This window comes from Oncorhynchus masou, chromosome 27, assembly GCF_036934945.1.
Source record: "Oncorhynchus masou masou isolate Uvic2021 chromosome 27, UVic_Omas_1.1, whole genome shotgun sequence".
In the NCBI taxonomy this organism is placed as follows: domain Eukaryota; kingdom Metazoa; phylum Chordata; class Actinopteri; order Salmoniformes; family Salmonidae; genus Oncorhynchus; species Oncorhynchus masou.
The window spans coordinates 32440309-32468000 of record NC_088238.1 but is presented as its reverse complement, the minus strand read 5'-3'; the positions used below and the strand labels follow the sequence as shown (position 1 = coordinate 32468000).

General features: G+C 42.5%; 1 protein-coding gene across 2 annotated transcripts in view; it reads right to left on the bottom strand.

The window, feature by feature from the left end:
• Nucleotides 1-9540: 9540 nt before the first annotated feature.
• The window catches only part of rassf3 (Ras association domain family member 3), a 43960-nt gene continuing 25808 nt past the window's right edge, over nt 9541-27692 (bottom strand). For both annotated transcript variants that reach the window (XM_064939975.1, XM_064939976.1), the window contains 5 exons: nt 14991-15098; nt 13186-13341; nt 12988-13075; nt 11273-11388; nt 9541-11185 (listed from right to left, as the gene is read on the bottom strand). In XM_064939975.1, the coding sequence (XP_064796047.1) occupies nt 11036-11185; nt 11273-11388; nt 12988-13075; nt 13186-13341; nt 14991-15098 (618 nt within the window). In that variant the 3' untranslated portion in view covers nt 9541-11035. The remainder of the gene's footprint in view (nt 11186-11272; nt 11389-12987; nt 13076-13185; nt 13342-14990; nt 15099-27692) is intronic.

The following is a 27692-nucleotide window of genomic DNA, read 5'->3' as shown; positions in this document are numbered from 1 at the left end:
TCATGGTATTGTATTGAAAGTAATGATTGATTACTAAGTTAAAACGGATATTGTGGGAAAGTGCAAGAGCATAGTCTCTCTCTCGCTCTCTGTAGCCTAATTTTGCAGCAGGTCTATATGGTTATGCGCACACTATTTGGAGGAGGTTGATCTTACTGAGGTTGGATGTATTTGAACATTTAAAATGTCACATGCTGTAAATTGGTCGGAGAGGAAATGAGTGTTGACCTGTCCTGTTTTCTTATCATCAGAATCCTTAGTTACCATTGCTTACATTTCTTTTGCTTAAGTAGTTGATAAAGGCTTTGTAAGGTGGCCTTCATTCAATTTGAGATCTGTTGTGCAGTTTGGGAGAAAAAGAGGGCTATTTTTTTGACATTCCCTGATACACAGTGATAGTTAGTTTGGATGAGAGGAACGTTTTCTCCAAAGTCCACCAGACTGGCGATACAGAGAGCAACCCTGTTGGTCAGAATTCCAGCTTTATATTCAGATACAACTCTGGAACCATATGAGCAGGGCCATGTACAGAAGAGGGGCAGGTGCTCAAAGTGCCCCCATAAAAAAAAGAATTGACTGAAACGTCTTACATTCATAGATAATTATCTAATGCTCCTGAAGTCAACATTTAACATACACAGTACCAGTCAAAAGTTGACACACCTACTCATTCAAGTGTTTTCTTTATTTTTTTTAACTATTTTCTACAGTCAAAACTATAAAATAACATGTAGTAACCAAAAAAGTGTTAAACAAATCAAAATATATTTTACATTTCAGATTCTTCAAATTAGCCACTATTTGCTATCTCTTGGCATTCTTTCAACCAGCTTCAAGAGATAGTCACCTGGAATGCATTTCAATTAACAGGTGTGCCTTATTGAAAGTTAATTTGCAGAATTTCTTTCCTTCTTAATGAGCCATTCAGTTGTGTTGTGACAAGGTGGGGTGGTATACAGAAGACCGCCCTGTTGGGTAAAAGACCAAGTCCATATTATGGCAAGAACAGCTCAAATAAGCATAGCGAAAGGGCAGGTCATCGTTACTTTAAGACATGAAGGTCAGTCAATTCGGAAAATTTCAAGAACTTTTAAGTTTCTTCAAGTGCAGTCGCAAAAACCATCAAGCGCTATGATGAAACTGGCTCTCATGAGGACCACCACAGGAAAGGAAGACCCAGAGTTACCTCTGCTGCAGAAGATAAGTTCATTAGAATTACCACCCAAATAAATGCTTTACAGAGTTCAAGTAACAGAAAGGTGGAAATTTGTCCTTTGGTCTGAGGAGTCCAAATTTGAGATTTTTGGTTCCAACCGCTGTGTCTTTGTGAGATGCAGAGTACGTGAACGGATGATCTCCCCATGTGTGGTTCCCACCTTGAAGCATGGAAGAAGAGGTGTGATGGTGCTTTTTTGGTGACTGTCATGGATTTACTTCGAATTCAAGGCACACTTAACCAGCATGGCTACCACAGCATTCTGCAGCAATACACCATCCCATCTGGTTTGCACTTAGGGGGACTATCATTTGTTTTTCAACAGGACAGTGACCCAACACACCTCCAGGCTGTATAAGAGCTATTTGACCAAAAATGAGAGTAATGGAGTTCTGCATTAGATGACCTGGCCTCCACAATCACCCGAACTCAACCCAAGTGAGATGACTTGGACGGCAGAATGAAGGAAAAGCAGCCAACAAGTCCTAAGCATTGTGGTTACTCCTTCAAGACTGTTTGAAAAGCATTCTAGGTGAAGCTGGTTGAGAAAATGCCAAGAGTGTACTGTATATTATTAGCCTTTATTTTCTGCAAAATACACTCATCCCACTGAAAGCAAGCTTATAGCCTACTTCTCAAAGAGAGGGCATTGGGGGGTGATCATAGCAAAAAAAATGTCAAATTAACTTGACTTACATTTCTTACATTCATAGCTAATTTAGCCAGGTGACCCATAGTACAAGTCAGTATTCAACGTCCATCCATGTCTGACTACATCAGGAAATGACGTGGAAACCAGCCACTAGGGGCAACAGTGTGCGATGTTATCTTCAAATAGGTTTTGCTAGGGCATTGTGGACTGGCATGGCATGGGCGTAAACATCAATCAATCCAGCCATAGAAGTTGTTTTAGAGATTTCTGTTTCAGAGAATTTTGTTTTAAGCCTATCCCAAACCTTAACCCTTCTGAGTTATGCCTAACCTTAAGATTGAGGAGTTAATGCCTAAACGCTAACCAGTCTTTACCTGTGATTGTTTATAGTTTATTCTGATATGGACATCTGCCTCTGTGTTTTTTTTCATCATGTGTTTGTCATTCATACATACTTGTCTCTGTAATTCATTAATGATAACGAGTGACAAAACTATTTACCAAGTTGGAATCAATAAGTAAGTACTACTCTACTCTCAGACCTACGAACAAACATTCAAAATAACTTCTGACCGCTGGAAGAGTGCAGTGTGCACACTCGTGTGGGTACAGAGAAGCAGGGGAGGGAGGATAGATCCAAACGGTGTAAAGTAGCTAGTTTGATGGGAAATTCTTTAAATTAGGCTATCAAAATCAAAATAAAGAGAGTCGCACACTATATGTAAGCTCTCACGAATGTATTGGGTAAAACACCAATGTTTCGTCATCACTGTAGCTTCTTCAGGGTAATGTCATGAAGGCCTGAAACAGGTTATGTAGGCCTAGCTGAGGAATGCTCAACTTGAGTTTTGATAACTAGTCGCGTGATTTGCTAGCAACAACATTGAGTCGTCTATTCTTGACATTTTTACAAGTATGAAAATGTTTACCTGTTGGCCTATCTATGTTTGTCCAACTGCAATCCTTCTGAGGGGTACTGAAATTTACAATTTTTATAAAAACTTTTAGCGAATACAACCACTGACTTTTTCCTCAACTGTGGTTGAATAGGTCTATATTAGGCTATTATTTCATAATCATATTGCAACATGATTAGATGCTTTACATAGTATTAACATCAAAAGGAATTATTAATTTCACCTATATACACACTACATGACCAAAAGTATGTGGACACCTGCTCACCGACCATCTCATTCCAAAATCACGGGCAGTGATATGAAATTGGTCCCCCCTTTGCTGCTATAACAGCCTCCACTCTTCTGGGAAGTCTTTCCACTAGATGTTGGAACATTACTGAAGGGACTTGCTTCCCTTCAGCCACAAGAGCATTAGTGAGGTCGGGCACTGATGTTGGCCGATTAGGCCTGGCTTACAGTCGGTGTTCCAATTCAACACAAAGGTGTTTGATGGGGTTGAGGTCAGGGCTCTGTGCAGGCCAGTCAAGTTCTTCTACACCAATCTCAACAAACCATTTCTTTATGGACCTCGCTTTGTGCATGGGGTCATTGTTATGCTGAAACAGGAAAGAGCCTTCGCCAAATGTCATTGTATGCTGAAGCTTCAAAATTTCCCTTCACTGAACCTAAGGGGCCTAGCCCAAACCATGAAACACTGCCCCAGCCCATTATTCCTCCTCCGCCAAACTTTACAGTTGGCACTATGAATTAGGGAAGATAGCATTCTCCTGTCATCCACCAGACCCAGATTTGTTCGTCAGACTGCCAGATGGTGAAGCGTGAGTCATCACTCCAGTGAACGCATTTCCACTGCTCCAGAGTCCAATAGCGGCGAGCTTTACACCACTCCAGCCGACGCTTGGCATTATGCACAGTGATCTTAGGCTTGCGTGCGGCTGCTCGGCCATGGAAACCCATTTCATGAAGCTCCCAATGAGGCAGTTTGCAACGCAGTAGTGAGTGTTGCAACCGAGGACAGACGATTTTAATGCACTACGCGCTTCAGCACTCGCCGGTTCCATTCTGTGAGCTTGTGTGGCCTTCCATTTCGCGGCTAAGCCGTTGTTACTCCTAGATGTTTCTACTTCACAATAACAGCACTTATAGTTGACCGATGCAACTCTAGCAGGGCAGAAATTTGACGAACTGACTTGTTGGAAAGATGGCATCATATGACGGTGCCACGTTGAAAGTCATTGACATTTTAAAGGCATCGCACCGAGGCTCTGCATCTGTCCTCGTGCTCCTAGACCTTAGTGCTGCTTTTGATACCATCGATCACCACATTCTTTTGGAGAGATTGGAAACCCAAATTGGTCTACACGGACAAGTTCTGGCCTGGTTTAGATCTTATCTGTCGGAAAGATATGTTTGTCTCTGTGAATGGTTTGTCCTCTGACAAATCAACTGTAAATTTCGGTGTTCCTCAAGGTTCCGTTTTAGGACCACTATTATTTTCACTATATATTTTACCTCTTGGGGATGTTATTCGAAAACATAATGTTAACTTTCACTGCTATGCGGATGACACACAGCTGTACATTTCAATGAAACATGGTGAAGCCCCAAAATTGCCCTTGCTCGAAGCATGTGTTTCAGAAATAAGGAAGTGGATGGCTGCAAACTTTCTACTTTTAAACTCGGACAAAACAGAGATGCTTGTTCTAGGTCCCAAGAAACAAAGAGATCTTCTGTTGAATCTGACAATTAATCTTAATGGTTGTACAGTTGTCTCAAATAAAACTGTGAAGGACCTCGGCGTTACGCTGGACCCTGATCTCTCTTTTGAAGAACATAAAGACCATTTCAAGGACAGCTTTTTTCCATCTACGTAACATTGCAAAAATCAGAAACTTTCTGTCCAAAAATGATGCAGAACAATTATCCATGCTTTTGTCACTTCTTGGTTATACTACTGCAATGCTCTACTTTCCGGCTACCCGGATAAAGCACTAAATAAACTTCAGTTAGTGCTAAATACGGCTGCTAGAATCCTGAGTAGAACCAAAAAATTTGATCATATTACTCCAGTGTTAGCCTCTCTACACTGGCTTCCTGTCAAAGCAAGGGCTGATTTTAAGGTTTTACTGCTAACCTACAAAGCATTACATGGGCTTGCTCCTACCTATCTCTCTGATTTGGTCCTGCCGTACATACCTACACGTACGCTACGGTCACAAGACGCAGGCCTCCTAATTGTCCCTAGAATTTCTAAGCAAACAGCTGGAGGCAGGGCTTTCTCCTATAGAGCTCCATTTTTATGGAACAGTCTGCCTACCCATGTCAGAGACGCAAACTCGGTCTCAACCTTTAAGTCTTTACTGAAGACTCATCTCTTCAGTGGGTCAAATGATTGAGTGTGGTCTGGCCCAGGAGTGGAAAGGTGAACGGAAAGGCTCTGGAGCAACGAACCGCCCTTGCTGTCTCTGCCTGGCCGGTTCCCCTCTTTCCACTGGGATTCTCTGCCTCTAACCCTATTACAGGGGCTGAGTCACTGGCTTACTGGGGCTCTCTCATGCCGTCCCTGGAAGGGGTGCGTCACCTGAGTGGGTTGATTCACTGATGTGGTCATCCTGTCTGGGTTGGCGACCCCCTTGGGTTGTGCCATGGCGGAGATCTTTGTGGGCTATACTCGGCCTTGTCTCAGGATGGTAAGTTGGTGGTTGAAGATATCCCTCTAGTGGTGTGGGGGCTGTGCTTTGGCAAAGTGGGTGGGGTTATATCCTTCCTGTTTGGCCCTGTCCGGGGGTGTCCTCAGATGGGGCCACAGTGTCTCCTGACCCCTCCTGTCTCAGCCTCCAGTATTTATGCTGCAGTAGTTTATGTGTCGGGGGAATAGGGTCAGTTTGTTATATCTGGAGTACTTCCTGTCCTATTCGGTGTCCTGTGTGAATCTAAGTGTGCGTTCTCTAATTCTCTCCTTCTTTCTTTCTCTCTCTCGGAGGACCTGAGCCCTAGGACCATGCCCCAGGACTACCTGACATGATGACTCCTTGCTGTCCCCAGTCCACCTGGCCATGCTGCTGCTCCAGTTTCAACTGACCTGAGCCCTTGGACCATGCCCCAGGACTACCTGACATGATGACTCCTTGCTGTCCCCAGTCCACCTGACCGTGCTGCTGCTCCAGTTTCAACTGTTCTGCCTTATTATTATTCGACCATGCTGGTCATTTATGAACATTTGAACATCTTGGCCATGTTCTATTATAATCTCCACCCGGCACAGCCAGAAGAGGACTGGCCACCCCACATAGCCTGGTTCCTCTCTAGGTTTCTTCCTAGGTTTTGGCCTTTCTTGGGTGTTTTTCCTAGCCACCGTGCTTCTACACCTGCATTGCTTGCTGTTTGGAGTTTCAGGCTGGGTTTCTGTACAGCACTTTGCGATATCAGCTGATGTACGAAGAGCTATATAAATAAATTTGATTTGATTGAGCTCTTCAGTAAGGCCATTCTACTACCAATGTTTGTTTATGGAGATTGCACAGCTGTGTGCTCGATTTAATACACCTGTCTGCAACGGATGTGGCTGAAATAGCCGAATCCACTAATTTGAAGGTATGTCCACATACTTTTGTATCAGTGGAGGCTCCTCAGAGGAGGAAGGGGAGGACCATCCTTCTCAGTGAATTTCATGAATTGTAAAACATTAAGCAGTTATTATTGGGTATAACTATACTAAATATAATCGCGTCACCAAATAATTGATTAAAACACTGTTTTGCAAAGGTCTACAGTAGCCTCAACAGCACTCTGTAGTAATTGTGCATCATTGTACAACCCTAACACTTTAGTTCTATTAGCTATGCTGACTTTGACATTACTAGCTAATATGGTGACTAATATGGTGATAGTGATGTAGGCTGTGTGTAACAGTTTGGCTTGGAAAGTTTTTTTTCGCCTGGTCACATACAGCTGATGTGTTGTGCATTGAAGTCCACACGCAATGGGAAGAGGTGAGAAGAGATGCGAGAAGGAATGCAACTATGAAAGTGAATAGTGTTAACTCGTGATCAGGGATGTATTGAATCCGCCAATTCTGTTGAAAAAATATATATCTTAAACGGAAGCAAAGGGAAAACGGGGATAAACAAACTTGAATTTGTCTAATAGAAACTCTCGTTTTCAACTGTTGGTCTAATGATTACACCCAGGATCAGCTAGACGGAGGCCCAAACTAATGAATTCTTTTCAATTGACTGATTTTCTTATATGAACTGTAAGTCAGTAAAATCTTTGAAATTGTTGAATTTTGCATACATCCATTTTTGGACTTATGAATTGATATGAACCCATTGATTCTTGAAGAATATACACCTATAAATGCTTTCTGAGTTTAGTTTAAAGGGCAATTCCGCAAATTTTCAACCTCAGTCATCTGCAGCACCAAACCTGTCTACATACTGTATGTGTAAATGGCGTGCTTCTATTATGTGTTTAAAAAAAAAAAAATTAAAAGCTTCTTTGTGACAGGGTTGGATTAAAAATAAATAAAAACCTTCAACAGGCTGGAAACCTATTTTTGTGCTCCCCTGGTCACTACTTCAAAATCCCAGATTACCCCCCCCCCCCCCTCAACAAAGCACATTTTCGCATATGTTAACCTTGGTATTGTGCTGTAAATAATTAAAATTAAGTTGAAAAGTGCTGGCATTGCCCTTTAACTGTCCCGTAAGAACCCCAAATATAAGTTTGCTTTACTCCAGTGTTTGTAAACAAGGTTGATGTAAACAAAAGTGTATAACCTCAAAACAGGGTTAAACTAGAATTTTGATCTCATGGATGGTGTCTTAACATCTATAGCTCTGTAAATTAATTTGAAAGTGATTGAATGTATCCAATAGCGGGGAAGATTGTCTGGGCTGCCCCAGCCCGGCCCCTAGAGAGCCCTCCCAATAACATCAACGAGATGCTATTCAGACGCAGAGGAAGCCACCTACACGAAGGACCTGACTACAGAGATATGCGGGATGATGAAGAGGCTGCTTCACACTGGCGTAGCCTCCGAAGTCCACAGGAAGAAGCTCACTCCAGGGACCCTCTGAAGATTGAGACCCCAGGCACACAGGCAAAGACATGCCGGTGTAGAAACCGGAGATCTATGAGCAGGTGACATACACCTGGGCGACCGCAGACTTGCCCACCTATTGATGCAGATGTACCACTGCAACACCTTAATGAGCTACCCCCAGTATGGCTATGTACTGGAGATCGACGAGGACGTCATCTTACGTAGCAACTGCTGTTTGCCCCTTTCGGAGCTGCCTATAGGAGTGCAGTCAGGTCTCATTATTAGTTCAGCATTTTTAATTCAGTGGCCAGATCATTGGATTCACCAATGTTTCCTTTTTTTGTACAATTTAAAACTTTAATAGATGAATTCAGTCCTTTAGAGAAGGCCACATTTGGTAACAATCCAAAAAAAAAAGAAAAAAAGAAAGTTACCTACAAAAATAAATCTGCATCATCAATAATATAAATAGAATATAGCAACATTTTTTTCATTATAACATGTCGGTTCAATCCCGTCTCCTCCAAGCTGAGCCCACAGCTGCTGTGTTCATCCACATCCTGGTACTGAACCATCACTAACACTGTCAGCAGAATCATTCCAGGTATAGATTTTACAGTCGCTGCATACAGCACTGCAGTGTCAAACATTACAAGGGCATAGCTGAAGAGACAGGGGGGCTAGCAATCTTTGGCAAATAACAGTTATGCATCTAACTAGTTTATGTTTATCTATAAAAACTTTCATACATTTCCAAGTTCAACAGTACTGGCCTCTGGTTCCTAAGAGCCACATAGTAGACACCTATAGGTGTAGATGATGCATGCTTTATAGTATATTTATATGGGTTACTTTAGCAGTCATCCTCCTACATCCCACTTAACAAAGCTAACCAGAGAGCGCTGCCCATGATACAAATTGAAGATAAACCAACTTTCACAGTCTAACAAATCATACAGTAGCTTGTACAAACACATCTTTCATAAAAGCCACTAATTTCAATAAGGCCTAATTATAAAACATTGTGTAGAATTATAATAGTGGAAGATTGGCATCTGATAAATGGAGAAGGAAAAGAAAAATCCCTGAATTAAAAGGTAAAGTGCCCAGAAGCTTCAGTAGATCGTAAACTGGTCCGATAGAAGCTCTGTAGATAGATTATCAACCTGTCTGATTCAAAGCCCTGATGCTGAGATGTGCAAACCTCTAACTAACTAACACAGGGCCAGTGGTATCTGTCAATGTAACACTGTGCTTTGCAACACCATCTAGCAAGGCTTGCAAAGAAAATGGCTTTAGGATAAAAAAAAAAGTTAGATTTTACCATATCTAATTCCATTAACCCAGTGTTTAAACGTAAATTACGTTCTGGGTGTGTAACCCCTTATAATAAACTCTAGCTATAAAATGTTCCCTTAATTTGAGGCCTCTAGGAGCATCAGGCAAAACCTAAAATAAATCCAAACATTTTATAATAGCTTCGGTTATAGAACATGAAAACATAAGCAACAGCACATCATATCACCAACAGGCAGACCGAGAGGACACAGTTACAGCATTTATCCATAAGGTGGGGCTATATAACCACACCACTACTATTTCTATAGAGATAAACATGGCAACTAATGCAGTACCATCAGAAAAAACGTCATATAGTACTGGCAGATAAACAACAAGGCTTTTAAACATGCCAAATCAACATATATTCTTGCATTTGGTCAGCGTGTTTTGATACTGTGCCGAGGGTTGATGGCCCAAAATGCGCTCACTAGTTGTTCTGTCCATTCAATTGATTGTCCATCAATTCCAAAGTACAGTCTCTGTTCAAATGACCTGTAACTACCAGAAAATCTACCCTGGTAGAGATGTAAATACAGTACTGAGAGAGACAGACAGGGAGGCAAAATGCGAGAACTTCAAAGCAACAGGTTCTAGCCGCTTTCTCCTAGTCTAGGAGATTGAACACATTGCCATGTGACGTCGCCTCTACAATAAACTGACTTTATCCTACCAGCCCTGAAGCAGATTAGGGCAGATGTAACTATGTTCAATGACTACCAGAGGAACAGAAATATAGCCACCGTCCTTTGCTACTATTCCTGACCATGTTATCTGTGGCCACTGGCCTGGCGCTGGCTCCAAGAGAACCTGAACTTTCTCGGGCATAGAAAATCTCTTAACATGGAACTCCAAAAACTCTTGTTTGTCACATCCATTTCATTTGTTGTTGTTTTTTTAGTCTTACTTATCTACTTCCTCTAAAACCATTAGTCAACTTCCTAAAATCTTTCCATTCTCACAGCGCTAACCTCTTCTCCTCTGATACAACTAGTCTCTGCCCAGAGGTCAAAGGTGAGCGGTCAGCTCAAACTCCACTGTCAGTCTGGTCACAAGCGGTCACACTTCCATCCTGACCTCTAAACCCCAAACAGCTTGTGACTGTCAGACTCTACAAACTGCACCAAATATGCTTCTCCTTTCAAGACCATCACAACCTTCAGTTTAAATACACCACTCTTATTCTGGTTTGCATCATTTGCCTTTTCTAGTTTCGATTTCATCTTGTCCATCTAATACTGTGTCCTTTCCATGATAAACCAGTCTAGCCTTTATGTTGCTGATATGTTTTCTGTGCATTAACCCCTGTGAGAGAAATCAGTGAGCACACGAGTCGGACCTTTGGGGGTTGGATTGACACCACGCCTTCATAGAACACAATAAAAAAAATTCTGCAAAGAAACAGAACAAAGCTTCACCCACAAATTAAAAACGACAATATGTACAAACCCTTGTATCCACCAATTAAATAAAAATGCAAAATAAATGGATTCAAATATTCGGGGGTTTGAATAATTCACGTGTTCAAAAAGGTCATTCTAAAATACTAAAAAAATGGCAATAACTAGAAGGATCAAAAGAGAGTGAACAGAAGAGTGGATATGGCACACAGGGGTGTCGGCCTACTCAGTAAAGACATGGAGCTCGTCTCTTGAGTGCTTAATGACAAGTCCAGGCTGAACGCAGTGGAACCACAGAGGCCCTCTAGTGTCCATCTAGTGTATTGCACATAGGGTCCACAGGTAAAATCTAGAGTTTATTCCAGTTCTCTCCAGTTTCTGAATCAGGTTGGACCAGTTTCCCCCTCAGTGTCCCTCAGACTGGATTCTGGTTCCCAGCCCTCTCTCCTCCGGGGACAGTAGTTACCCCGGCCCCCCTGCTGCTCTCATGGCCTCCTGCAGTTTGAGTCTGTAGTTGTCGTAGCGACGTGTCACGGAACACACCCGCTCAGTCTCCTCCTTCTCCAGCATCCTTAGGAAGTTACTCAACTCTGGGATGGAAAATGCTTCCCACTGGAAGAGGAAAGAGGTATGGTTAATACAGGGAGCATGAGTGTGTTTAGTGTGTGTGTGTGGGTGGGAGTTCAGTGTGCGTCTTACCATGACCTCGCCAGTCTGCTGTTCTCTCAGGACAAAGCCCAGCGTGTCGGTGTTGGGACCTGCTAGCAGACGCAGGAACAACGGATGCTCTCCCTCCGACAGCTTACACATGTACTCTACAGGAGGAAACACACAATATTCTGTGGTTATAATTCATGATTATTAGGGTTTATTCTACAGAAGGGTTCAATGTCATGTTGGGGGGGGGGTGATGTGCTGTAAAAACACTAATGAGAGCTTTAGTAAAAAATAATACAACACTTTTAGTTTTGGCTACATGCAATGGGGGAAAGCACACACAGAAAGCGGCCCGGTCAGATCAGAGAGGGCGACGTCTTTCATGCGAGTCAAGTCACCAGGCAGCCCTAAATCCTCCTGTATGCTCCACATCCAGAGACGGCAGCTCACACCACTACATGCTCTCAGCCTGTCCCTCTACAGTAGGGGCTCCCGCCTGCCTGCTAGGCCAAGCCTACAGGCTCTCCTATTAAAAACACAGCTGCTGAAAGGGACTAGCTCTACACAGCTATGTAACAGATGGTGCCATGGTAGTACAGTACTTTAGCCGTCCATCTCAGCAGGACTGGGAGAGACCCGCATTCCATGCCGGATTCAGACATCACCGTGGCATTTCTTGCGGCAGGCAGGGGCTTTAAGTTTACACCATCGGAATGGGTCATAAGTTACAGACGTGCATACATTTACCATTCCTCATAGATCACGCAGTAACCACAGATCTAGTTATGACGCCTCAAATCCTAACCATTACGAACTGAGACCGTGCCCCATACAGCCCAGCACACACAAGCCCCCCCCCTCGTGTTTTTAATTGCACCACAGTATATACTGTCTAGACAGACATTAACAGGCTCAGACCTCCTCTCTTCATGTACCGAAGGGAAAATACCGCAAACACGCATAACGTCAGAGCTAGCGTCCGAGTCACGCTGTCCTAGAGGTCTGAGATAGCGGGTGTGCGCATTTCCCTTGACATAATGAAGAGCTGTCAGATTACACAACAGTGTGAGATTGTGCAGTCTGTCACGGTCTGTCTATTGTCGGCACTGCAACTCGGCTGGAAGTCTGACCTATTCACAACCATAAGCTACCTGCACTCCTATTCCCGACTACTCTACCCCTAACCCCACCCAGTCTTCAGTAAGATGGGTTTATCTCCTGCTCTGTGGTATAGGGACTGATCCATCTTTGCTTGTCTGCTGGTGGTCTCAGACTCTGAGCCGGGTGAAGGTCCATGCTGAACCTCACCAGCGAGTTGCCCTCTCCATCTTATCTAGCAGAGCCCTAAAATAGGAAGAACAGTAGCGGGGGGGAACAGAAGACCAAGACACCGGCTGCTACTGTAAACTGTACTGAAACCTTTTGTGGACTTCTCTCCACAGGCTGGCTGGTTGAGAACAGCTGCTGCTGTACACGGTGTGTGTGTTCCTTCCCTGGTGGGGGGGTATTTCAGCCACAGGGGTGAAAAGTAATGTGTGTGTGTGGACAGCCCTGTGGCATTCAGCAACATGAGGGCGAGGCGTCTAGAAATACACACCCTAAACCCTACAGATACCGACACACACTATGTTCAGACACCAGCCCAGTTCTGGCATGCATGCTATCCAGCCAGCTAACATAGACTGGCATCTATAGCATGACAAACCAACTACAATGTCCCCTATAGCCAGAAAGACAGACCACACACACACACTTACCTTGCTCATCCCTGCGGCAGCGTTTGTACAGGGCATATTTAGCAGGGTTGTCAGCTACGGTGAACTTGGTCAACAGGGCCTGAATCACCTGATGGAAACATTAAAGATTAGCATCAGTGTTCATATATAATTATAGCCATTTTCTACAAAATCAATGCACGCAGGTTGTACGTAACTGTGTGTGTGTGTGAGACCCACCTGTCGTACGGTGTTGTTGGAGCTGATGTGAAGAGTGTTAATCGCCCCCTGGGGGAGGTAGAAGGCTTCCTCTCCTCTCTGGCCCCCTCGTACTGTGACGGGTCTCCTCAGCTCCAACTGCACCTTAATGAACCCCGTATACACACCACTGGGGTTCTACAGGGAGGGAGGGAGACCGGTTAGGATACTGCAGGGCAACACAGAACAGGTACACAAGCACTCATGTTCGCACACAGTAAGCTCGGTCATGTCTGTGTGAGAGATGACCAGATGATGGGGTGGGTGGGAGCTTCACATTAATTACCAGATGGAGCCCAGATTTGTGGGCTCATCTTTAAACCCATTACTTCACATGCCATCCCCCTGTGGACATGACAGCACTGTGCGAGAGAGCGTGTTTAACAGTGGTATAAAGGTACTTAAGTAAAAATACTTTAAAGCACTACTTAAGTTGTTTTTGGGGGTTACTTTACCATTTATATTTTTGACAACTTTTACTTCACTACATTCTTAAAGCAAATAATGTACTTTTTACTCCATACATTTTCCCTTATGCCCAAAAGTACTCGCTACATTTGAATGCTTAGCAAGACAGGAAAAGGGTCCAATTCACGCACATCTAAAGAGAAAATCCCTGGTCATCCCTACTGCCTCTGATCTGACGGACTCACTCAACACAAATGCTTTGTTTGTAAATGTCTGAGTGCTGTAGTGCGCCTCTGGCTATCTTACTTCTTTATTTATTTTTTACAAAATATGGCACCGTGTGGTTTGCTTAACATAAGGAATTATCCATACCTTTAAAACCAAATACTTTTAGACTTTTACTGGATGACTCACTTTTACTTGATTCATTTTCTATTAAAGTATCTTCACTTTAAGTTTTTTTTAAAAGAAAAGAAAAAAGACAATGGGGTACTTTTTCCACCACTGGTGTTTAGAAGGGTAAGAGAGAGAAGGTTATTAAAGGAGAAGAGATGAAACGCATCAATCAGCTGACTGCCACTACTAAAATGCACCATCACGGAGTTATGTTTCTATAGAGAAAGAGAACAAAGAGTGACTTGTGGTTGTGATAGATGGACAGATCAGGGACACAAAGAGAGGCGAGAAGTGGGAGCAAACAAAGACATTCTAAAGACAACAAGACCGCAGTAGTGCCAGCCTGACTGCATGTTTTAGATGAGACTGACAGGTCTGATCGCATGGACTAGATGGACATCAATGTGAATCAAAGAACAGTGGTTTCGAACTTTGACCCAGAAGGAAATAAGTATGCGAGTTATTCATCTGATACATCTCTCTCAGACAGGCCTGTTCCAGACAGCTAGTCTGGTGAACATGTGCTGTGTGCCACCATCATGCCCGCAGCTTGGTGAGCACTGAGCAGTCAGTTAGAAAGAGCTGGTCCTCTTCCACATAACAGGGGAGGTCAGGACAACAGAGCTTCTGTTCAATCATCATCCTTATCATTAGTAAACAGAGGAAGGAGAGATGTGGTGGAAACATGCAGCAAGCAAACGTTTGTGTCACATCTCTTGTGGATCAGGAGGGGATAGATAACGCACAACACGTGAGCGCTGAATGAGCCTTTACAGTTCAGCTCTGAAGGCTGGCAGAACCATGCACACACTCGTGGCAGAGATAACCATCAGAGCCTGACGGTCATACAGGTTAGTTTAGGGATGGGGGGGTCAAAAGTGGGAAGCTAGGTCAGAAGGGATGATAAACCGAGGTAGCCTAATGTCTGATGGAGGAGTTGGGTTATGGGTTAGTGGATGGGGTCGGGGTTAGAAGTCACTTACCAGGGTCATTTTGAGGTGGTCCTTGGAGGAGGAGTTGTACAGCTCGACCTTCTGTCTGATCTCCTCTCTGCTGAGATGAGTCCGTAACTCCCTTTCCTGCTCCACATCCTGATAGACAGAAACAGAGAGAGTTAAGTGGTGTTATTACATGTGTTATGGCCTGAAGAGATTGGTAAGATCAGCTGATACAGATCGACATAGAGCACACACACACACACTGACAGGCCTCCAGCCCTGGGCCTGCCAGTGTTGTCCTGACCTTCATTTGGAGGACCTAGATAAGGGATATTCAACTGGCGGGGCCCAGGCCAGATCTAGCCTGTTTATTATTTTATACTGGCCCTTTGATTAATGTGAACATTAATGAAAGATCTTTAAAATAATAATAAATAATTAGCCAATATCGGACGTTCAGTTCCAGAACGACAAGCACTATGGTGGTTGTCTATAGTGTGGTTTCTAGCGCCTGTGTGGCATGTTGATTCTACATATGGAGTCTAGCGTTTGAACGGATTAAGTTACAAAATATTATGACCACATTTCTGAAAGCTACGACTAAGGAACAGATACGTGCCTTCTATTTCCCTCATACAGACAAGGATCCATTAAAAGGGAGTGTGACAAAAAACATGTCTAATGACTGAGGGAAATTAATTCAAAGCATACTTCCTTCAGACTGGAATTTTGCATTACCCCTAACGACACACTGCATTCTTTGTTATTTATTGAGATGCTTCGTTTTCAGATGATTTTAAAACGACCTATTTACTTTTAGAACCTTATAAAATTTGTTTAAATAAAACAAAAAGTGAGCATCAATGTTTGTTGCACCTTGACTCACGTCACTTCTTTCCTAATTACTTTTGGCAACAATTTCTATTAAGAAAAGTGCTTCATTTGTGGTTATGCGTTGCTTTCTTTCCACCTGACAGGTGTGGCATATCAAGGAGCTGATTAAAACAGCATAATTACACAGGTGTACCTGGTGCTGGGGCAATAAAAGGCCACTAAAACGTGCAGTTGTCACAACAATGCCACAGACGTCTCCCTTTTGAGGGAGTGTGCAAATGGCATGCTGACTGCAGGAATGTCCACCAGAGCTGTTGTCTGAAATGCTTGTTAATTTTCTACCATAAGCCGCCTCCAACATTGTTTTAGAGAATTTGGCATTAAGTCAAACCGGCCTCACAACCGCAGACCAAGTGTAACCGTGCCAGCACAGGACTTCCACATCCGGCTTCTTTGGGCTCCCGTGTGGCACAGCGGTCTACTGCATCTCAGTGCAAGAGGCATCACTACAGTCCCTGGTTCAAATTCAGGCTGTATCACATCCGGCCGTGATTGGGAGTCCCGTAGGGCGCCGCATAATTGGCCCAGCGTCATCCAGGTTTGGCCGTCATTGTAAGTAAGAATGTTTTTCACTGACTTAGTTAAAAAGGCAATACACCCCAAAAAATAAAATGTTTAATTCTTCACCTGCGGGATCATCTGAGATCAGCCACCCGGAGAGCTGATGAGGATTATTTCTGCCTGGAATAAAACCCCTTTGTGGGGAAAAACTCATTCTGATTGGCTGCGCCCCTGCCTAGTCATGTGAAATCCATAAATTAGGGTCTAATGAATACATTTCAATTGACTGATTTCCTTATATGAACTGTAACTCAGTAAAAATCATTGAAATTGATGCATGTTGCATTTAAATATGTGTTTAGTAGTTGGAATCGCCCTGCCCTAGTTGATTTTGGAAGATAATCTAGGGGAAACACTGGAATCACACGCATACAACCGTCATGCATCTCACACACCCTGTATCTTATTGGGTCTCCCCCTCAAGGCAAGGGTCCACCACAGCAGAGACGACTCATCCAGAGGACAGAAGTGCGCCAGGCCCAACCCATAGTTATGTAACGAATGTTCTCCCCAGATCCAGAGAGAGTCTTTCTGCTGAAGGCTGTGACCGTCACACACAAAGTTTAAACTCCTAGAAAGTAGAAGGATCTGACTTCAGAGTTCGTTGATAACGACAACTGAATTTTAGTCATATTTCTTAATGGACATGACTGCAGCTTCCTCTCCATTTCACCCTGGATCATGCAGTCATCGCAGACACGCGTCATCCTCCGTGTGTGCCTGAAGGTCCAAAGTCCAGACAGCGCTGTGTGTTCTTACATGGGCATAGTGCTTCTCTGCTCTAAGGCGTCTAGATACTAAAAACAAACCTAAACCCCAGTCAGTATCCTGACAAGACCTAGCAGGCACTGGACACCTTATAAGGCCACACTGCACGAGAGACCAGGGTGCCAACTTGTATACACACACACACACACACAGAAGAGTCCACCTTAGGCAATAACATTGATAGTGGAGTGGTATGGTTCTAATAGCTAATACTAGTGTTCTCTTTAATGTCAACATCAAGGCAGTAAAAAGCATGCATGCCCTTCTGGAGGTGCTTCTGATTGACTTGTTTTTACTGCCTACCACAGAGGACAACAGGCTCATTAAGTAACAGAACAAAGCTCCTTACTGTTACGGTTAGCAATGGATGTGGTCTAATGCTGTGGTTTAGACTCCTGCCGCAGCCAGCTGTCTTCGCAGACTGGGAACTGGGCTTGGTGGCGCTGTAGTAGGATGGGCCTGTGAGGAAAACTGTTGGTCAAGTCCACCTAGGTCACAGCTGATTCAGGTGGCTCACAGTAAGACCCAGGGAATTATGGGTAGCCACAGAGAAAGAGGTTGGTGATGGTTATGACAACACTTAATAGCCGCTATTGCATGGGCCATAACCACTCTGGGGTTGTGAGAGAAAAGATTTGAGTTGGTTACGGTGTTAAAAATAATTTGTCTTCTCACCCTCTCCAACCAGCTCTATAGGATTACCTCGGTTTCAAACAGAACCTCGCAGAGGTCATGATCAACTACATCAGATGACTCCGCACCGAGCCAGTTCATGACCGCGGTCTTGAACAAACTAACATCAGTATCATTACTTTGGGTTACGAGGCAGAGTATATAAAAGAGAGTGTATTTGAGTCCATACAGACAGATGAGGATGGGGCAGACAGGAGAGGGTTAAGAGGAGCACCAGTGAGACAGAGCATGACAGGCAAAAGGCTAAACAAACAAACATCCCAATGAGGTAATGGACCAAAAAAAAAAACAGCCCTCTCACTCCCACACAGTGTTTGTTATAGCCACGGGCCACTACACTGCAGCCGGTGAGGGGGAGAACAGAAAGACAGCAGAACAGACTCTCCCTGAGAGATCAACCTGTTGCTCTTTCTTCACCCATCACTGTAGTTACTGCAGCATCAAGGTTAATGAAAGCCAGTCGGATTAGACTCCGTTAAATGAACTACAAGCCTATACTCTCCCTCTGTACTCGGATTGAAGTAAGCAGTTAAGCAACTTTTCCAGGCAGGGTTAGCTGGGGTGGCAACGGTATAAGAGCAGGACTGATAAAGAGAAGTCGTTTTTTGAGGGTAAAGAGTCAGTAGGCCGAGCAACGAGGGATAGTGTTCGGTAAAGATGCTCTGGGATTGACTGCTTAGAGTAAGCCTTAGCAAGTAGAGTTACAATGAGTTCAGTGCTGGGTTAAGTAGAGGTGGTGTAGCTTAACTTGTGAAGTAATGTGTGTGGTGTGTTCTAAGAATAGAGATTAGGCTATGCCTTGTGTCGTCAGACTGGTTTCTCCAGCACTTCTCTCAGTCAGGCGAGGAACAGGTTTGACTGACTAATTAAGACATCAGCTATGTAGGTAATCCGTTTACAGACGGACAGATCCAGAGCAAAAAATATATATATGAAAAGCTGGAAATAGACTAAACCCCCCCAACTTAATCTACATCTGGATGGGCATGGATATTGTTCTGCATAAAGATCTGGTATGGGAAGAGCAATTTGACCATGTGGTAAGGTATTTTGTGATGACCGTCTCAATCAGTGCCACAGCACTGAAGCAACTCTCTCTCCCCCCGTGTGAGATTTCCTCTGCAGCTGAGAGGGGAAGTCCACAGCAGCCACGCCTTTCCTCCGCATAACAGACATCGATAGTCTTTAACTAATGCAGGTTATGTAGACAAATCTAGCACTGCATACACCTCATTCAGTACAAGCCCACTTGGAGAGCTCCTATACTACCACTAAACCACAGCCAATTCCCTGACACCACACTACAAAACACAGTATTAATTTGGACCAGGAGGGACTCCAACAGCTATTTGCCGTACTGGAGTCCGACCCAGTACTGCATGCACAAACACACAGAATAGCATAGGAAAGACAAAACCACTCCAATGACTGCAGCAGGAGTGAATTCCTGCTCAGTGGGCTCAGAGTGAGGGTGACAGTGAGCTAGTCCATCCTGCCTCCTGTGGTGTCGATGGACTCTCATAACTGAAAGTGGCTTTACTTAATTACCTCTTGAAACTAGGGGGCATTATTTTTATTTTTGGGAAAAATAACGTTCCCAAAGTAAACGGCCTATTTCTCAGGACCAGATGCTAGAATATGCATATAATTGACAGCTTAGGATAGAAAATCTAAAGTTTCCAAAACTGTCAAAATATATTATCGAATAGATATTTGAAAAACACCTTGAGGATTGATTATAAAAACTGTTTGTCATGTTTGTCGATATTATGGATATAATTTGGGAAAAAATTCGCAGTTGTCGTGACCGCTATTTCCGGTGAATTTCTCAACATAACGTGACCAACAAACTGAGGTATTTTAGGTATAAAAATAATCTTTATGGAACATTTGCTGTCTAACTGGGAGTCTCGTGAGTGAAAACATCTGAAGATCATCAAATGTAAATGATTCATTTAATTGCTTTTCTGATTTGTGACCAAGTTTCCTGCTGCTAGCTGGACATAATGCTATGCTAGGCTATCAATAAACTTACAAACGCTTGTCTTGCGTTGGCTGTAAAGCATAATTTCAAAATCTGAGATGACAGGGTGATTAACAAAAGGCTAAGCTGTGTTTCGCTATATTTCACTTGTGATTTCATGAATGTGAATGTTTTCTAGTAATATTTTTTGGCCGTTGCGCTAGTGTAGTTGACAATTCTCCCGGATCCGGGATGGGTAGTTGCAAGAGGAGTAAGGAGATCAATATTTTTGTGCTAGTTGGCTGTACATGCAGCATCCAGTATTTCTTCTTCTTTAATTGTTCTCAGTCTTATTAAAAATAGGGAGCCAATTGGTTTTAAGTAGCTTTATTTCCATGACTGATCAAAACTCATCACGGCTTTCGCTTGTCCCTCTGTCACAGACATATGTTGAGCAATATTTTAGAAACAGTGAAGCGCAAGAAAATAAAAATCACTACTGAATCGGAATACATATCGAATCACCACCTAAGTACCGTGATATCGTATCGTGGGGTCCAAGCCCTTGTCAGAGGACAAGGAATTGACGATGACTTAGGGACAAGTCAGAGGACAGGGAATTGACGATGACTGAGGGACAGACCCTAGGCTCGTGCTTTCTTGTGGGCCATTTCTTGATGATCTCCCTCTCACGGTTTCGCTCTAGTCTGCATGCATCCGGGTGCTCCACATATCAAAGTCAGGTCCTCTGTCAAACTGATGGGAATTACCATCTCCTCTGGTCCCACCGTCTAGGGCTGTTCCCGACAACAAAAATCTTGGTCGACCAGGAGTCGTGTGTGATTTCAACCGAAATTTTAAACATGTTTTTTTCCCCTCCACACTAGGGATGACCCCATTTAGTTGACTGGTCAATTGTTCGGTCGACCGAGATTTCTTTAGTCGAGCAGTCGCAAAAAGAAATGTTGTGGTGCACAAGACACCCGTCTGAGTCGCGCCCGTCTCAGTGGACTAATCCATTGCGGAGGCCACGGGATGGCAGAGTCCATCACTAAGACTTGTGATACGGAAATTGTATATGGTTGTATTACGTAAATATGATATTTTATAACACGTGCTTTATCCCGCGTTGGATAAAATTGCTGTCCGCTGTTCTGAAACAATCTTTAGCGCGCTGTAGAATTGGCGCCTTTCCCTATGTTGCTATGTGCATAATGTCACATTTTACCAGCATATTGGGATTGATCCCTGTGTTTTGAGAGAAATGTGTGAGTTTGACAGCTGTTGCTCGCCGTTTGAGCAAGAAAACATGAACTGATTTGATCAATTGAACGAAGTGCTGCTCATAGCCTATATATGAAGGGTCTACATGTATCAACCTTCACAGTGAATGTATTTGTTCATACGTTGTATGATTTGAAGATTGCCAAATGCATCAGTAAAAAGAAAATATTACAGCTATTTAATGTAACCCGTGCTGTTAATAGACCGCAAAGCAGCATATAACTGACCTAAACATCTGGAAATGATAAGTTCACATTTGTATCCATAGCCTTAAAAATGCATCTAAAGTGCAAATGCACTGTTTAGTGCACATCTGAAGGCTGGGGGGAATTTAGGACGTCTACTGCGAATTGCTAAAATATCCTTATGATTAGAGGTCGACCGATTAATCGGAATGGCCGATTAAGTTTTCATAACAATCGGTAATCGGTATTTTTGGACACCAACTTTTTTACACCTTTATTTAATCTTTATTTAACTAGGCAAGTCAGTTAAGAACACATTCTTATTTTCAATAACGGCCTAGGAACGGTGGGTTAACTGCCTCGTTCAGGGGCAGAACGACCTTGTCAGCTCGGGGGATTCAATCTTGCAACCTTACAGTTAACTTGTCCAACGCTCTAACCACCTGCCTCTCATTGCATTCCACGAGGAGATTGCCTGTTACGCAAATGCAGTAAGCCATGGTAAGTTGCGAGCTAGCATTAAACATATCTTATAAAAAACAAATAAACACTACTTAACTACACATGATTGATGATATTACTAGTTTATCTAGCGTGTCATGCGTTGCATATAATTGATGCGGTGCGTATCGTTGCTCCAATGTGTACCTAACCATGAACATCAATCTCTTAATTAAAATCAATACACAGAAGTATATATTTAGCTAAAATAAATCCAGGTTAGCAGGCAATATTAACCAGGCGAAATTGTGTCACTTCTGTTGCATTCATTGCACGCAGAGTCAGTGTACACAGTGAGGGAAAAAAGTATTTGATCCCCTGCTGATTTTGTACGTTTGCCCACTGTTACAGATACAGGTATCCTGTGTGTGTGTGTGTATCCTGTGTTTGCTCTCCTTCTCCCCTCACAGGTGAAAATCATCACTCCCCAGTCACCAGTCAGTCAGTCAGTCACCAGTCAGTCAGTCAGTCACCAGTCAGTCAGTCACCAGTCAGTCAGTCACCAGTCAGTCAGTCAGTCAGTCAGCCAGTCAGTCAGCCAGTCAGTCAGTCACCAGTCAGTCAGTCACCAGTCAGAAGACACACCTCCTCCCGTTTTCCTACCCTATCACAGTTCCTTTCCCTTGGTTTAAAAACCCTGTCAGTTGTTTGCTCTCGAGCTCAATCTCTCTCTGTAAATGCCATGTCTGTAGGTCTCTGTGTTTCACTCTCGTGTATTAACCGCTCTTTTGTTTGAGCACCTCCATAGCACTTTGTCATCACCTGCGAGTATTGTTTTTGTTATGGTGTTTGTGTTTGATTGCTGGTGGGAAAATGGGAAACCAAGACAAGTCGCCCATGGGCATACACTACCCTTAGGCAAACTTTGTTAAATACACTAGTTAGAACTGGGTGGACCACCCACTGTATTTTTGGTTAGTTAGCTGTTGTTAAAGTAGGCTAGTCTAGCTTAGTTTTTTTTTTAAATACTTATTGTTTCTTTCCTTGGGTCCAGCTCAGCCCCTTTTCCTGCTCCCCGTGTTTTCAAATAAACCTTGAGTTTGACGGTAGATTTCAGTTGTCCTGGTTATTTCGTTCTCACTTTTACTTTGTCACAATTATAAGAGTTATGTTACGGGTCTCATTACCATCCCCCCCTAGACTGTCGGGCCAAAAGGGATTCGTAACACCCACTAACAAAGAAATTATCAGTCTATAATTTTAATGGTAGGTTTATTTGAACAGTGAGAGACAGAATAACTACAACAAAAATCCTGAAAAAAATGTTATAAATTGATTTGCATTGAGTATTTGACCCCCTCTCAATCAGAAAGATTTGTCTCCCAGGTGTCTTTTATACAAGTGACAAGCTGAGATTAGGAGCACACTCTTAAAGGGAGTGCTCCTAATCTCAGCTTGTTACCTGTATTAAATACCTATCCACAGAAGCAATCAGATTCCAAACTCTCCACCATGGCCAAGACCAAATAGCTCTCCAAGGATGTCAGGGGCAAGATTGTAGACCGACACAAGGCTGGAATGGGCTACAAGACCATCGCCAAGTCGCTTGGCGAGAAAGTTACAACAGGGTGCGATTATTTGCAAATGGAAGAAACACAAAAGAACTGTCAATCTCCCTCGGCCTGGGGCTCCATGCAAGATCTCACCTCGTGGAGTTGCAATGATCATGAGAATGGTGAGGAATCAGCCCCGAACTACACGGGAGGATATTGTCAATGATCTCAAGGCTGCTGGGACCATAGTCACCAAGAATACAATTGGTAACACAATACGCCGAAGGACTTAAATCCTGCAGCGCCTGCAAGGTCCCCCTGCTCAAGAAAGCACATGTACAGTGGGGCAAAAAAGTATTTAGTCAGCCACCAATTGTGCAAGTTCTCCCACTTAAAAAGATGAGGCCTGTAATTTATCATAGGTACACCTCAACTATGACAGACAAAATGAGGAAAAAATTAATGGTCCTTTTGGTCCTCCAATAAATTGGTATCGGCGTTAAAATCATAATCGGTCGACCTCTATGATCGCACTTCCTCAATTCAAATATTATGGCGACACTATACCAATGATAGTTTGGTATGGTTTAGGAACCAAGCTCGAGTTATCAGTGTAGTCCTGTTATCGCCTGGACTTAAATCTTTGCCCCTAGAAAAAAAAAACATGTACATTAGAAAAAAGAGAATTTGAGGGGGCAGTTTGGAAAAACACTAATCCAGTCAGAATCATCCTGTGGAATAACAGACATTCTGGGTTAATAATTACGTAACCAACGTTCTCTAGTAATACTAGTCCCGTGTGAATGTGGCTTAGCCTAATTGTCTAAGAAAAATGAGGAGAGCGCGCAAACCAACTTAATTAGGTCTAATCAACGGTGTAACTTAAATGTGCATATCATTATAAATCATCCACATACAGTACCAGTCAAAAGTGTGGACCACACATTCAAGGATTTCTTTATTTTTACTATTTTCTACATTGTAGAATAGACATCAAAACTATGAGAACACATGGAATCATGTAACCAAAAAAGTGTAATATAATTTGATTTGTTTTTATTTTAGATTCTTCAAAGTAGCCACCCTTTGCCTTGACAGCTTTGTGGAGCTTAAGACAAATCAGAAATATGATCAGATCCCCAAATGGGCACATTTATAAGCCTACATTTGCGCGCAGGCCAGGTAGCCGAGGCCTACTTCGACGCGTAATCAGACGCGCGTCCTTAACTTCTTCGATATAGGGGGCGCTCTTAATTTTTGGATAAAAAACCATTCCCGTTTTAAACAAGATATTTTGCCACGAAAAGATGCTTGACTTTGCATATAATTGACAGCTTTGGAAAGAAAACACTGACGTTTCCAAAACTGCAAAGATATTATCTATGAGTGCCACCGAACTGATGCTACAGGCGAAACCAAGATGAGATTTCAAACAGGAAATGGCCCAGGATTTGAGTCCGCTGTGTTCCAATGTCTCCTTATATGGCTGTGAATGCGCCAGGAATGAGCCTACACTTTTAGTCGTTTCCCCAAGGTGTCTGCAGCATTGTGACGTATTTGTAGGCATATCATTGGAAGATTGACCATAAGACTACATTTACCAGATGCCCGCTTGGTGTCCTCCGTCGAAATTATTGCGTAATCTCCAGCTGCGTGCATTTTACCATTTGCTTCAGAGGAGAAAGTCAACTGCCACGAATGATTTATCATCGAATAGATATGTTAAAAACACCTTGAGGATTGATTCTAAACAACGTTTGCCATGTTTCTGTCGATATTATGGAGTTAATTTGGAAAAAGGTTTGCGTTGTAATGACTGAATTTTCTGGGGGTTTTCTTAGCCAAACGTGATGAACAAAACAGAGCGATTTCTCCTACACAAATAATGTTTTTGGAAAAACTGAACATTTGCTATCTAACTGAGAGTCTCCTCATTGAAGAACTTCGGATGTTTTCAAAGGTAAATGATTTTATTTGAATGCTTTTCTTGTTTTTGTGAAAATGTTGCCTGCTGAATGCTAGGCTTAATGCTATGCTAGCTATCAATACTCTTACACAAATGCTTGTGTAGCTATGGTTGAAAAACATATTTTGAAAATCTGAGATGACAATGTTGTTAACAAAAGGCTAAGCTTGTGAGTGAATATTTTTCATTTCATTTGCGATTTTCATGAATAGTTACGTCGCGTTATGCTAATGAGCTTGAGGCTATGATTACGCTCCCGGATACGGGATTGCTCGATGCAAGAAGTTAACATTGACAGGAGTGCTCCAAACAAAACACAATGAATATATTGATAACTCGTAAACTGAACGAAACAAACCAAAACTTGTGTAGCCTAGGTTGTGCGCTCTGCAAACAACATGTCCACTCTAACAATGAAAACTGTATGAGACTAATAATCTCATACATATATATACACACACATATATATATATACACACATATATATATATACACACATATATATATATATACACACACATATATATATATACACACACACATATATATATATACACACACATATATATATATACACACACATATATATATATACACACACATATATATATATACACACACATATATATATATATACATACACACATATATATATATATACATACACACATATATATATATACACACACATATATATACACACACACATATATATACACACACATATATATATATACACACACACATATATATATATACACACACACATATATATATATACACACACACATATATATATATACACACACATATATATATATACACACACATATATATATATACACACACATATATATATATACACACACATATATATATATACACACACACATATATATATATACACACACACATATATATATATACACACACACATATATATATATACACACACACACATATATATATATATACACACACACACACATATATATATACACACACACACAATATATATATATACACACACACACACACATATATATACATATATACATATATACATATATACATATACACACACACACATATATATATACACACACACACAGTGGGGCAAAAAAGTCTTTAGTCAGCCACCAATTGCACAAGTTCTCCCACTTAAAGATGAGGCCTGTAATTTTCATCATAGGTACACTTCATCTATGACAGACAAAATGAGAAGAAAAAAAAATCCAGAAAATCACATAGGATTTGGTGGAAAAGTGTTGTGGAGCCCCAGATCAAGGGAGATTATCAGTGGTCTTATGTCTTCCATTTCCTAATAATTGCTCCCACAGTTGATTTCTTCAAACCAAGCTGCTTACCTATTGCAGATTCAGTCTTCCCAGCCTGGTGCAGGTCTACATCCAAAGAACACCATACCTACATTCTCCCAATCTTCTTCTGGATCATCCAAATGCTCTCATCTTTTTAAGTGGGAGAACTTGCACAATTGGTGGCTGACTAAATACTTTTTTGCCCCACTGTATATATAAAATACTGGTGAGCCATTGGCGCCACCTCCGCAATGGATTATGCCACAGACAGGTGTCAATCAAGACATTTTAGTTGTTGTAACAGCGACTAAAGAAAATAAAAATTCTAGGCCAACCAAAAGCTTATTGCCCAAACAATCGACCAGCCGACTAAAGGGGTTCAGTTCTCCGCCAACACAGCTGTAAAGCGTCACCACACAAGACAGTGCTGATAATGCAACTCTTCACCCCTCAACCCCAAGTGGCTTCTTGCCAGGATGTTCCAGCACAGTTATTGGTTTAAGACTCCTGAAATATAGGATTAATATCAGTGTGCGGAGTACGACTGCCTGAACAGGCAGGTTTCATTACTGCAGCACATAGCCTAGGCCTGTAATAAAGACATTACATCACTGTGGTCCAATAACAAGACTGTTCTACTTCCTCACGCCTCAGCTCCTCAGGCTTTTTACCACACCCCATCCTCCCCAATCTCTTCATCTGATCAGCCACTGTTACCCAACTCCGTGTGTGTTTTTCAACAATGGGGAGTAAGCATGGGGTGGTGAGAAGTGACATTATGAAAGGCAGACTTCCCTGTTCTTCAGTAGCTATGTTAGTGTGTGAGGCAATAGAACATTTCACAGCACTGAAAGACCAGTCCTTTGAGAACCCAGGTCAACAATAACCCAGACTTCCACTGTTGAGTTTTATTAGCTGGCTCTGTGGAAACCTGGACCCTGCACTACAGACCACAGACACACACACAGGCCGGTTAACGAGGGAGACAGGGATGATTGACAGTTCCCATAACTGCCTGGGGAGGATTCATCATGCATCAAACCAATGTGCTGGGTCAGCTTGTTGTTAACCTAATGTGAGAGGCCCACACAATACACACTGGCTATAGTATGTAGCCTAG